Here is a 13,920-nt window from a genome sequence, read left to right as displayed (position 1 = left end):
ACAGGGACCTCTGACTATAATCCCACAGAAACACTTTGACAGCCGGTTAAAGCAATACCCCTAGGCTGAACCAGCTGTCAATGCTGTTAAACAACTTTCTTCACAAACTTTCAAAAACTATTAAAAATTCAACATTTTCAGAACACTTAGAAAGACGAAAACACTAAAATAAATACATTTACATTGCAAGTTATCTGAAACTTGTTTTATTCCCGGAGACTTGTACCCCTCTGCTGAAATAAATGCAACCGTTGAACTAACCCAAGTCTGGAGCAGGTTCAGCAGGCTGACTCCCTAGTGTAATTGCTGGGAAACTGCAGGATGCTTGTGCTCCACAAATGGGCTGCAGGAGTTATCCAATGTCGGATCTCCTTTGACGAAGTTTTGGACTGCCACATTTGCACAGATATGCATAGGTGACCTGAACTTCCTCAGAGTAATGGAGAGAAATGACAGCAGATCCTCAGAAATAAAATATATATTTTGTTCAGTAAAATAAGAGTTAATTCTAAATGAAACCAGTTTGTTGGTTATGATCTGGAAACTGCTAATGGACCATTTAGCTCGGGAGCTAATTACAGTTTTTTTGACTGGTCCCATCAAGCCACTCATATGCTAACAGATCTCATATGCACATGCAGTGGAAACTGCAGATAAAACATGTTTTGTTTTGTGTTTTGACCACATGGAGCACAATATATGAAATCCGAGCAAAAAGAACTGTACGAACACAAATGACATCTTGACGATGCCCTCTAAAAACATCACAAAATCAAAGTCTTGCAGCTCAGTACAAATTACATTTATAATGAGATTTTCAGCCAAAGAGGTGAAATGACACCTAATCAAGGTCTGGGGAGGACAGCATCAAGGCTGAGCATAAGCTTTGAGTCTTAACATCAGAGGTTCCCAGGCTATCTCATACCTTAAACAGATATCCGAGGAAAATATGACTAGAGGGTATTTGAAGAAGAACAGGACACTCAGAGGACAGCTCTAGTACAACATGGTCCTGTAAAAGATGTAGAAAGTGGATTCTCTCGTGCAATTACAAGACATTCGGGCAAAGGTAAGGAATGAGGAACTGACATGGCATCCTTTGCAATATGAGGGTGCAGGAGAAAATCTGAATATAGCAATTTAAAGATTAGCCTTGAGATGAAATAAACTGGTAACAGTAAAAGCTGCCATGAAGCTGTTATACTGCAGTAACCTGAAGACACTCTGTTGATGGTTATAAGAGCTGTTAATGCTCATTTGATTCAGAAAGTCTTTTTCTTTACTATCACACCTTGCCAATGCATAAACAGGCCCACCTACAACATATCCCTTCCCTACACAAAGATGCCATCAGCAGATGCACCTTTTGCACAAGTCAGCTCATACACTTCTCATTCTTGTCACCATCAATATTACTTCCACACATTACCCATGACAATGTATAATCCCAAGGCCATTCCAAGTCTGCTTTCCTGTTGGATATGAGAGACCAAAGGTTAGGCCTTTTCTACTAAAGAAAAATATGAAAAGAATGCCCTCTGTTCACCCTGAGGTGCAGTCATGTTGGTAGATAGACAAATAAGCAAACATTTGTGTGAAATCCATGTTTATGAGTCTTTGCATAAAGTAAGAATTTCACATTAAAACTGATGGCATAATGGGGTCTTTAACAAGAACGTGTATGGCAAACCCTAATAGCACTTCAGCAAAATGACAAGCCAATGAATGTATGAGGCAGGCATGCTCAATGGAATACATTCTCAGAAATATGGCTGGCCTCTCTCACCTTGATTGTTCTGGTTAACTTCTTGCTGCGGAGGTTTTTATCATGCGCATGAAAGTGTGAAATTGATGAGCACCAGTTTAGCTATTTGCTTCCATTGTGCCTGAGAAAATCCTTTTGAGAGCCTACTGATTAGGTCCCCCAAGCAGAAACTCCTTCCCAAACTGCAAGTAGGGCACTTCCACAATTGCCTCTAATAATCACTCACAATTAATCACATTTTTGTTTTAATACCCAGTTGGGAGAACCTCATAAAAATCAGTATAGGTTTTTGTTCATCGGCTGGGATATTAAAAAGGACTGTAAATTGATCACTTTTCCTGATAACACAAGGAGAACATCTGTGAGGAATAGAAAATTCAGCAAGAGATTTCAATAAGGATTTAGATCAATTACACAGTTAAATGAATGCATTGGCCTATTGAAACTGCAAATAATTCCACATAGCTTAAAAATTGTGAAAGATGTGAATAACGTGAAGAGAACAGTCAGCACAGTAAGATTAAGAAAGGAGCCAGATAATGCAGCAAAGCAATTTAAAAATCTAATAGAAACAGGAGTAGGCCAGTTAACCTCCCTCAAGCCTGACACAGCTCATCTTTCTTCAATTAACCAAAATAAATAACGGGGACAACTTTTATATGGGTCCCTGTGAACCATACTGATGCAATAATTAAAGGAGCTCATTTATTTTGAGAAAATAATGTATATCTTCTGATCTGTTGTCTGTGGGAAGGTAGCACCCTTTCACCAGAGTGAGCTGAAAAAACAGGAGGAATACAGTGACAAGTTTTCCATGTGAAAAGGTGGCAGATAAAAACTTGGTGAATATAAGGATATATAACGCTGAAAAATGAAACAAAGATTATGGTAAAACTATATTACTGAACTGATGGACCACTATTAAAATGGACTTTGGCCAGTACACCAGGACAAGTTATAACTACATTTGGAACACTTGCCTTAAATGTAAAGATCACTGGTTATGAGAAAAGATTAAAGGAACTTAAATGTTACACGCTAGGAGGAAGTCTTAGAGATAATCTCATTGATGAAAGATATATTAAATGTTAAAAGATAATGAAACATGGCAGTTCAAAACATGCCAAGGGATGACCTTGGAAAGGCTTATGACCTTTCCTCAGTTATGAGTTTATGTGTTATAATATCTAGCAGGATATGGAACTGCCTCTTTTTGTAGGCTTCTTGGCTAATGGGAATTACCTTTAACTAGTTATTTACCTAACATAATGCATGCTTCCTGCCACATAGGTTTGAAGTTGTACCTATGTGCTGGATATCATTCCTTTCCTGTACACTACCCAAAGTATGCACCTAAAATGCAACTTTCATTCATATTTGTGCATGTATATGTAGATAAATAGAGTCAATAACTTAACAATTTCTTTAGCTCAGCAATTCATCTAGCTTCAATGATTTAAAGCATATAACATGGACATTGTTTTATGAGTCCCTTTGAAGGTAGAGACCTGATAATCACAAATAACTTATCTACGTATTCAGGGAAGATGATGTAAATTTTCTTGAATGAGGTAGTTCCTTATCACTAGTGTAAGTTGGAAGGTCAACGATGAAAAATGATGAGCAATACATGTGCAGTTTTCCATATGAATTTTCTCATAGCAAGACAGAATTTATAAGTTGTTTTTCATAATCAGATAAAATTTGATTAGGCTTTTGTATATGAAGAAAATCAGGGGACATGGGGCTGATACGGGAAAATGTGGCTGAGGTGAAAGAGCAGCTATGAACGGATTGAATGGTATAGTAGGCACGAGAGGCTAAGTGGCCTTCTCCTGTTTCTGTCTCTTATATTCCTAACTTTAGAAGGTAAAAATTAGATAAAAAGTCTTGTTTTCCCTTTGTAGTAAAGTTTGTTTCCTTTGTTTGTGGCTACTTTACCTGGAAAAGATATTACAAGTTAAAAATAATACAAAATATATAGCTACGGGCACAATCCCAGTGAAAAATCTGTACAATTATACTTACTCCTGTTATATGAAGTAATACTCCTCCATGTTGCCTTTCCTTATTGGTAAATAGATCACTTGGAAATTCATGGATAGCTGTAATAGAACAACACACATCAAAAACTGTAAAGGATTCTCAGAAGTGCTTTTCAGGATATTGGAGAACTACAGGAGATTGTATATTCTAAGGAACATCACAAAAGCGGATCAATATTATCACAAGTGTATTTCTGAAATACACAGTGGCTGAAGATGAAACATTAAACAAAGACCACATCTGGTTGGAACAAGCTTAAGTAAATTAGAGCAATAACCTTTATAAAGAACATGATAGACTTTTATTGGTTTTTAGTGAAGCTCTCTAGTTCTATTTTGTGCTAGGGCACAGAGTGCCTTAACTCGAAACACTCTCATTTTTGATGAAACGAAGTATGTTCCAAATATGTGGTCAGCATTATGAGGTTCCTATCCCATTGTCTGCATTTGTGAATGGAAACTAATGCCACACACAGTTTCCACCTGCTCTAGAGGTTGGAAATCTGCTGACACTTTGAGCACTTGCACTCAATTTACAAAATTAAACAATCGACACAGTGGAGATCTACTCCCTGGTGCAAATATAATAAACTGTACATAACATTCTCTGCCACCAAGTCAAAGTCGAGTTTATTGTCATATACACAACTATATGTATGCACGGGTGCATTGAAAAACTTACTTGCAGGAGCATCACAGACACTTAACATCAGATACACAACATTCACAAGAAAAACATAAATTATACAAAATTGTACAAGAAAGAACACAATTAGACTACTGTGCTTACATTGGTAGCTACCATCATAAGATTACAATGAAAAAAAATGATGACACTATTTAAAGGCAAACAATTTTAATATATTATTAAAGTTATTAAATAGAACTACAGACTTAAAGGGCACAAATGAACGTGTGAAGAGAAAGATATTTTTTGTCCTAATTTCAGTAAGCTGGAGCTTAATTAGGGTACAAAATAAGGAAATAGAAACTCTTTCCTCATAATGAAGATTATCTCTGACAGAAAAGATTCTTGGTGGTGTACTTTCAAAGTTCTTTAACTGGCAGAATCAAGTTTACCCACTAATGTACTGGTAATGAAGCTTCAAAATCATATTGCGAACATCAATATATGCTGCAACTTTGAAAGAATTAAAAGAAATATAAAGACAGCTTAGAGGTAATCAAATAGGTCAAATAAGAGAATCAAATGAACTGCTAGATTTCTGGAAATCAAAGAACAAGGAAACCAACTGAAGAAGTTAGGTCAGAATTGCAAATGCAGGAGTACTGGTCCTGCTCCTGCATAAACCATCCTGGTAATCCATGCGACTGGACACCAGTTCTTAGATGGACAATTCCTGGCTATGTCTGCCTGAAAACACATCATTGAAGTCAGGAAGTCCTCTCTAAATGGTCTTCTAGTTACATTTTGGTGAATGTGCTCTCTTTTCTGATTTCACTTTACAAATTGCTATTTCACACAGAAGATGGAATTCTCTCCATTTGCTGCCAAAGATGGATCAACTAAAACACCTGTGTGGTTTGGACAAGACTAAAATGATAAAAGCTAGCATGGACAATTTTAATCTAAACTCTGCTACATAGCTGGGCAAGCTATGCAGACTATATATTTACAATATAATGGAAATTAAGCTGAAAAGTTACAAACCCCAAACCAGGTCTCTTGATCAATTGTGCAGAGGGCAGATTTCATGTAATATGACCTTCCTCTGGTTGTAATCTGTGTGAATTTAGGCAGTGAGATTGCCAATCTGATTATTTGACATGATACTATTTTCATCTGACATACACAGTAGAGTCAAGTAGCAAGCAATCAGGAGTGGGACCTCTGCATTATTTCTTCTTTTGCTGGACCAGGACTGCTGAGGTAATTATTGGGTCCATTTACTGATTTGATTGTGATTACCAAACCAGGCATACGTTTGGAACTTGTCCACATCAATGCATCAACTTTTAAAATGACAAAGAAGCTATTTGGATTATTGATAATAATGGACTTGTTTGAATGTGTATTATTACTTTCTCACCATATGCACTGAAAGCAGAGTTCAAGATATGTATTGAACATTTATTCAGACATCATGGGCCAAAGGGCCTGTTCCAAATGCTGTACTCTTCCATTTGGGAAGACATTCAATCCCAAAAGGTGCCAATCCTATTTTCACTTGGCATTCACATAACTGGAGTTCCCACAAGTCTGATCCCTGAAGCTGGAAACTTCAACCATGATTGACTAACCCAGCCCAACCCAGGGATCGCACCTTGCAGCTTAGTAACACTTGGCACAGAGGTTAAAGATCGAGCCATTGGAAGAACATTAGTTTCTAAAATGGAATTAAGAATCTGCTTAATTTTGGAAAAAAGTTTCCCATCATTACTCTTTGACTGATGTACTGTTGCTGTTCCTTCATTTTTACATAATTGCATTCCTAATTGGCTGATAAATGAAACAACATTTGCAATTAAAACAGGAAATGCTGGAGATATTTGGCAGGTCAGACTGCATCCATGGAGAATGAAATAGAAGGAACATTTCAAGTTGATAACCTTTCATCAGCAAAGAGCTCTAAAGAAAGGAACTCGTTTCACAGATACTGCCTGACCTGCTGAGTATTACCAGCATTTTCTGTTATTTCACTTTTCCAGCATCACTGCTGTTTTGTAACTCAAAACATTTTTTGAAAACATTTTCAATTCTTTTGTTGAAAATCACAACAGAGGAGAATAATTATTAGAAATCTGAAAGTTTTGAACACAGTCCTTAATCTGTGAAGATCTTCTGGCTCCTTAATTCACACCACTATTTAAAAGATAAAAAAAGAATATCTAAAACACCTAAATAGTTTAAACACTTTTAAAGTGATTAAAACCATTTTGTTGGTCAATAGTCTATTGAAAAAACATATATAACACATGACTTCATACAATTTAGATCTCAGCTGCACTACTTTTGGCTGTAACATTTTACCTTTTTTTCATTCACTGGTTGGATACATTGCTGACAAGGCCAGCATTTAATATCTATCCATAATTACCCTTGAGTGCTTGGGGATTTCAGGTGGTAGTTAACCATACTGGTGGGTCTGTAGTCCCATACAGGCCAGACTGACAAAGGATGGTAAATTACCTTAACTGATCACCATTGGTAAACTGCATAAGCTTTTCTGACAACCTGCTAGTTTCATGGCTGCTATTATTATTACTGGCTTTACAGTCCAGATTTATAAGATAAGATCTCTAAGATATCTTTATTAGTCACATGTTCATTGAAACACACAGTGAAATGCATCTTTTGCGTAGTGTTCTGGGGGCAGCCCGCAAGTGTCGCCATGCTTCCGGCGCCAACATAGCATGCCCACAACTTCCTAACCTGTACGTCTTTGGAATGTGGGGAGGAAACTGGAGCACCTGGAGGAAACCCATGCAGACACGGGGAGAATGTACAAACTCCTTACAGACAGCAGCCGGAATTGAACCTGGGTCGCTGGCGCTGTAAAAGCGTTACGTTAACTGCTACACTACCGTGACTGCCCTACACTCCCGTGATTGCCCATTTAAAGAAGTAAATTCTCCACCTATGTGGTGGTGTTTGAACTCATCCCTCTGGTATAACTGTGGGTCTTGGCAGACTTACTTTGCCACGTCTTCCTTAATGTCTTGGATAGAGATGGGATGCAAACCAAACTGTTATCTATGTATTTCTATTTTGTTCTTATCACTGTGTAAAACAAGAGAAAGTATGACATTGTCTTATGTGCCAAGATCATCATGGTTTTCCTCATCTTAAAGGTCCAATAAGTTGAACTACTGATCCTGTTGTCTTTGACAAAATTTGTCCTGAATTTCCTCAGAATTTCTGACATTGCCAATAACTTCATTGGAATTGCAGCTGAGTTCCTTCTGAATCTGGGGAAAAGTGGGTTGAGTGTGTTCCCTTGTTTCCATACTGCCTAGGAAACAAAAATAGAATGCAATAAAATGTTCACTGAAGTAAATGATGGCTCTTTTTGTATTTCAGAATCGATCACACAGAAAGCTCTGAAATTGAACAGAACATTGCAATGATATTCTAATTGATGCTGGTTCAAACAGCAAACCAGCTAGATCAAAAGAAAAAAAAGGTGCTTAATTTATGTGGCAAACATAACATTTTTGCTATACTCATCATATTCTGCAATGGACAAAAATAGGGCACTTAAACCTGCAGGGAGACTGCAAACAGCTAATTCCACTTACAGCCATGAACAGCAATCATTTGGATTTGAACCACTTCTCATGCAATGACCTCTGTCTATTTGATAGTGAAAATCATAAAGGTAAAACCAATGCATCTTCCACTGTAACATCACATTCTTCAGTTCTCTCTGCTGCTTTGTGACTGACCCAGTAATGTCAAACTACTCAAAATTAAAAAAAGAAAAGAAAAATTGAATTAAATTGATTGGAAAGATAAACATGCAATCAGAAGAGCAGGAACCAGAAGGAATAACAGTGTGCAGGCAATGCCCTTTGAGAAGATCGTGCATAAAGCCAAAGTCAACTGAAACACCATAGACATAGCTTTAATTTTTACAGAGGGAGTCATAATGGCACATCACACACCAATATTGGGGGATTGTGAATAAAATCTTACGTTGTATCGGAAGAGGTCCATAATCACTAAATACACCTTCAGTGTTACATTATGCATTGCCTGATTTCCAATACCATCAGATTATTTTTTGATTGAGAACCAAAACCGTGAAAGAATCAACAATTTTTCACTTGTCAACCAAAAAAAATTCTCCCCTTATTCAAGTAGGAGCTCCTTTTTACCACTGGACCTACTTTCACAGGAAGTACACGTTGGAACACAACAGCACAGCACAAGGAATATCACCCAAATCTTCATTCTGCTTATTTTGTCACTCATCTTAAATCCATGCTCCTCAACTGGAGTCCCAGCCATCATCAAAGCTCCATGGGGTAAAAATGTGCCCATGGTTTCATGTGTTAAAGGCAGCAAAAGTCACACATTGAACTCCTGAAATTTGGTTCCATTGGCTACAGAGGACTATGTTGTGCATTTAATGCTCACAACAGACCAAATTTATTTTTGAATGCTTCCATCAAGCTTTCACTTTATCCCTACTGCATTAAGGAGAAGAATCTCAGCTTCTCTTTTAATAAGGCTAGCACTTTCTGATTTAACCAGTTTTATAACTTTAAGGATTATATATTAACTTTATAACATTATAACTAGTTCTCTTGACTTCCAAAGTCTCAGGAAACCCACCAACTTGAAAGGGAATCAAAATCACTCCACTCCAACATTCTCCCTCTCCTCACCACCTCCCTTCATCTCCCTTCCACACTGAGGAAGCACTGCATGACCTTTTGGATGAGAAAACAAATTGAGGTCCCATCTGCTCTCTCAGTTGGACATTAAAAAATCCCATTTTGAAGGGCTTGGGATAACCTTCTTCTCCTGATCAATCTTTATCTCTCAATCCATATCTTGAAACCAGATTTAACTAGAAATTCATCAATGGAGCAGTTACTGAGTCCAACAGAGTCCAACTCCCTTTCACTAACTGACAGTGGATTCAGTGCTACTGGCCAGGAATGCATTTCTAAGTATTTATCTGCTCATTATCACAATGATGTTTGCAGGAATTTGATGCTTCTGTGACCACTAATAACAGGAGTTGTCTGAGGACTTTGTGCAGACTAATAGCACATCTGGCTCTGGTTAACGATTGATGCTACTTAGATGTCCACCTCAGATCAGTGGCTACTGTCACTGAAGAACTGGCTGAGTCAGTAGGTTGCAGGATTCAAGCTCCACAGAAACCTGAGCATATAACCTAGGTGACTTTACTGTGTTGTGATGAAGGAATCATCAAATTTTGATTAAACAGATATTCTAGTTATGAATATTCTGTGAAAATATTCAGGGCATTCAAAGCATCTGGTATTGGGGCAGGTATAAGACATCATCCATTAAGAAATAGAACACAGGCATTTTCAGTTAGTCTTTCCGCCTTAATGGAAAGGCATATATTTCCTTCACTGCATGATATCCATAAAGCAATAAATACAATGGCCTCTTTGTATATGTTATGGATAGCAGCTTTACCCTACTGGATTCTTAAATTGAATTTTCATTATTAACTGTAAAAATGCTTCCAACTGCAAATTTTTCAAAGTGCTCAATATAGAATTATTCATTAACCTTTACATTGGTCAAAATAAATTTGCAACTCTTGGTTTGTATAATATGACTCGGATGCCAAAATTACCTAAATCATTGGAGGTGTAGGATCTGAGATTGTTTCAGATGCTGATTACAGCCTAAAGTCATGCATGCTTCATTAAACTGGTACAGAGAGAGCCATGTCCCTGGACTCTGGACTATAGTTGGCCATTAATTGCCAGCAGTCTGAGAAAATCCTCAAGCATTCCAGCTGCAACTTGACTGAATTCTAAACTAACCACCATCCATTAAACAAAAGCCTATTGGATACTTTACAACCCTGCTACAAATATTTACTGCTTAAAAGAAAATTAACAAAGAAAATTAAAGAAAGTGGCTTGCATTAAAGAGGTCAATGTGAAAATAAAAGTGTTTTGGCGCTCTTGAAAAATACTTTAGGCACTTAAATAACTTTATCTTTATGTTTGATAGTAACGTTCTATCTAACATTTGTAGTGTACTGCTTGTCTATGCTAAGCCACCAAACAGAACCTCTGGCAACATGCTAGATAAGAGGTTCATATGGGCATCCTTCAGATTAGTTGCTCTTCCTTGTGGTTGAACAACAACTCTGGATCCGCAAAGAACTACATAATTCTAGGTGCTTAGCTCCTATCTTTTCCTGTATGGCAACAATGTGCTACCTTCACATTCTCCTTCTCATCCATGCTGGATGTGTTTGTACATCTGAGAGGCAGTAATGTCATGATATCAACCTATTGGGTTGTGCCAAGTGTACTGCCCAAGTATTCCGGCAGTGACACTATCCCACTCGGTATTGCTGTCTCACACAGACGTGCAACAACTGGTGTTGACTCAGAGTCTCTGTACTCCTATTGTATTGTCAGTCTTGCCCATCCCTGCATTCCAGCTGAGGTCATAGGAAGCATCAGCTGGCATTCAACAAAAGTATCCTATTTTGCAAAGTACAACTTTGGTAGCTAAGCTTTCCAGTTATACTATGAAAAGGGACCTTGATCCTAAACCAGCTGGTTACTCATCTCCATTCTCCACATGACGACAAAACTACACCAAAGGCAATACTTCACAGGGCACCAGCAAGGGCTTTGTTGGATTATAACAAAGAAGAACCTGTGAATTCAGCAACAACTGCTTCGACCCTTTGTGCAGAGCTTCTTGTTTCTGTTTTACCAATTTCCAGTTGGCTTGTGATTCAGCAATCCATATAGAGGTCCAAACTCAGTGCTTAGAAGATGGCAGAAGTCATCTGTAGTTGTTGAGAAGTCCTAAGTAACCCTTCAGCTCCATCAATTTGGCAGGAACAGAATCATCCCAAATCACTTGGAGTTTGTCCTCAGCAGGGTGGTGTCCTTCAGCATCTAACTGCCAAGATGTAGTGCGGGCATGTCTCCCTGCTCTGCATTTTGTACCTCTGATATTCTTTGTCTATGTTCTCATTCTCTAATTGCTCCCATTCACTCATTGACCAGATAACCTTGTTTATAGCTTACCCCCATGGTTACCCTTGTTTTACCCTGTCAGAGACAGCCGCTCCCCCACACTCCCTGCAAGCTTTTTTCTCTCCTTCCCAGTTCTGACAAAGGGTCTTCAGCCTGAGCTCTGTAAAACTTTGGTTAGGCCGCACTTGGAGTATTTTGTGCAATTCTGGTCGCCCCATTACAGGAAGAATGTGGAGGCTTTGGAAAATGTGCAGAAGTGGTTTACCAGGATGCTGCCTGGATTAGATGGCATGAGCTATAAGGAGAGTTTGGATAAACTTGGGTCGTTTTGTCTGGAGCATCGGAGACTGATGCGAGACCTGATAGAAGTATATAAAATTGCGAATGGCATAGATAGGGTAGATAGAATCTTTATCCCAAGGTAGAAATGTCAAATACTAGAGGACATGCATTTAGGCTGAGAGGGGAAAAGTTTAAAGCAGATGTGCGGGACAGGTTTTTTTTTACACAGAGAGCAGTGGGTCTCTGGAACAGGCTGTCACAGGTAGTGATGGAAGCAGATACGAGAGTGGCATTTAAGAAGTTTTTAGATAGACACATGAATATACAGGGAATGGAGGGGTATGGATTATATTACAGGCAGAGGAGATTTAGTTTAATCTGGCATTATGTTCGGTGCGGACATTGTGGGCTAAGGGGCCTGTTCCTGTGCTGTATTGTTCTATGCTCTATGTTTGAAATGTTATCTCTATTGATCTTCCCACAGATGCAGCCTGACCTGTTGAGTATTTCCAGCATTTTCTGTTTTTACTTTAGATTTCCAGCATCTGCAGTTAATTTATGCTAACAATTAAGTACTCATTTCTTGATAGATTTGGAGCATTTTCACAGACATTCAATAACAATGACATCTTTGACTGTCATTGGGCCAGGTGGGGGAGGCAGGTATGGTTGGGGGATCCTGCTGGCTGTTAGAGCCATTCTGTGAATGCAAACAACTGTCTATGCTAAGACAGCCTCCATGCTGCAGTCATTCATATTGAAATGCTTGGTGCCAGCGCTCAGGGCCACAATGGAAAAAAACAGCCAAGCCGAGAGCCATGTGGCCAGCAGTATTGGGGCAACTTAAGAGTTGCCTCGTTGTCCTTAAGTAACTGGCACTCTGGACACACATCAAATACGTGAAAGCTTGATTATGCAGGGATGATAATGGGAAGGTGAATCATCACATCATGTGGTAGCTTAATGATGACCAGATGTTCTCACACAAGTCCGTAATTCACGTAAGGGGAAAATTCAACAACCAAGGCAAAAGAAAATTATTTATCATTTCATGCACATTCATTTCTTAAAACTCATTGATTAGGATTTGTTCATCACTATGGTTTAAACACAGATTAACATGCTGGCCAGAATTGCTGCCTTGTCTTCTCTAGAGACCTTGAAGAGGTTCTCTTACTGCTGAGGATTTCTGAACATCTCTCATTCTTCCCCGTGGCTTTTGTTTCCAACTCAAACCATATCTCAATGATTTATCCCCATTAATTTTATTAAGGAATGGAGCATTGATAAATAAAATTAATTAATCTACTATCACTTATGTCAGATAGTGTAACAATCCCTATAATTTTCTTTAAATCAAAGACATATTTTCAGAAACTCACATATATTTTACTATATTTTCTAACTGTATTTTTAATTTTCTTCCTGTTCCATTAATATTTCCAGTTCCCCAATGATTTTGTGTCCCTCCATTTTCCAACCTATGAACTCCTCTCAGGAATGACATTCGAAAGCACAAGGAATGTCAGTATCCTTTATCTGTATTGCTGCCTCACCATTACCTATTTTGACCCCTCCACTGTCAGATTTTCAGACAGTTTGTCCAATATCCAGTCCCAGAACGTGCAGAACTTTCCTCCAGCAAAATAATGAAGAGGAAAGCCAAAGTCATCAACTTTATCCTTGCTATAGACTTCATCCCTGGTCATCAATTCCACTCCTTTCTCTGACAATAGTCTGAAACTGAACCAACCTGTACTGTACTGGAGCCTGCAAGGAGCTTCAGACCGCATATCGGCATCATCACTAAGGCCACTACTTTCACCTCCATGATATTACCCAACTTTGCCTCTGCCTCAGTCTATTTGCTGCTGAAACTCTCATCTATGATTGTTATCTCTAACTTTGACTGCCTCGATGAGACGTCAACTGGCCCTTCTCATTCTACGCTCTTAACTTTCACCAAGCCCAGAAGCATTCTTATGTGGTTTGACATCGTCTTGTTTAATAACAGTCCTGTGAAGCATTTTGGGAAACCTCATGAATGTTAAAGGTGCTATGTAAATGCAGAGTGCTACTGTTTTATTCTCTGCTGGTTACAAGTTGGTCAAACCCTGACTGGACCATAAACCCTGAATCATATACCCC

General features: G+C 38.4%; 1 protein-coding gene across 1 annotated transcript in view; it reads right to left on the bottom strand.

Annotated features, from left to right (window-relative positions):
* The window catches only part of LOC127571654 (sodium/potassium/calcium exchanger 4-like), a 90,722-nt gene extending 77,157 nt beyond the window's left edge, over window positions 1–13,565 (bottom strand). Inside the window, exons 1-2 of the mRNA XM_052018276.1 lie at window positions 13,526–13,565; window positions 3,794–3,870 (exon numbers count right to left, since the gene is read on the bottom strand). Of these exons, the coding sequence (XP_051874236.1) occupies window positions 3,794–3,870; window positions 13,526–13,565 (117 nt within the window). The remainder of the gene's footprint in view (window positions 1–3,793; window positions 3,871–13,525) is intronic.
* Window positions 13,566–13,920: the final 355 nt, after the last annotated feature.

Source organism: Pristis pectinata, chromosome 1 (assembly GCF_009764475.1).
Source record: "Pristis pectinata isolate sPriPec2 chromosome 1, sPriPec2.1.pri, whole genome shotgun sequence".
In the NCBI taxonomy this organism is placed as follows: Eukaryota; Metazoa; Chordata; class Chondrichthyes; order Rhinopristiformes; family Pristidae; genus Pristis; species Pristis pectinata.
Note: the sequence above shows the minus strand (reverse complement) of the source record. Positions and strands in the feature narration are given on the sequence as shown.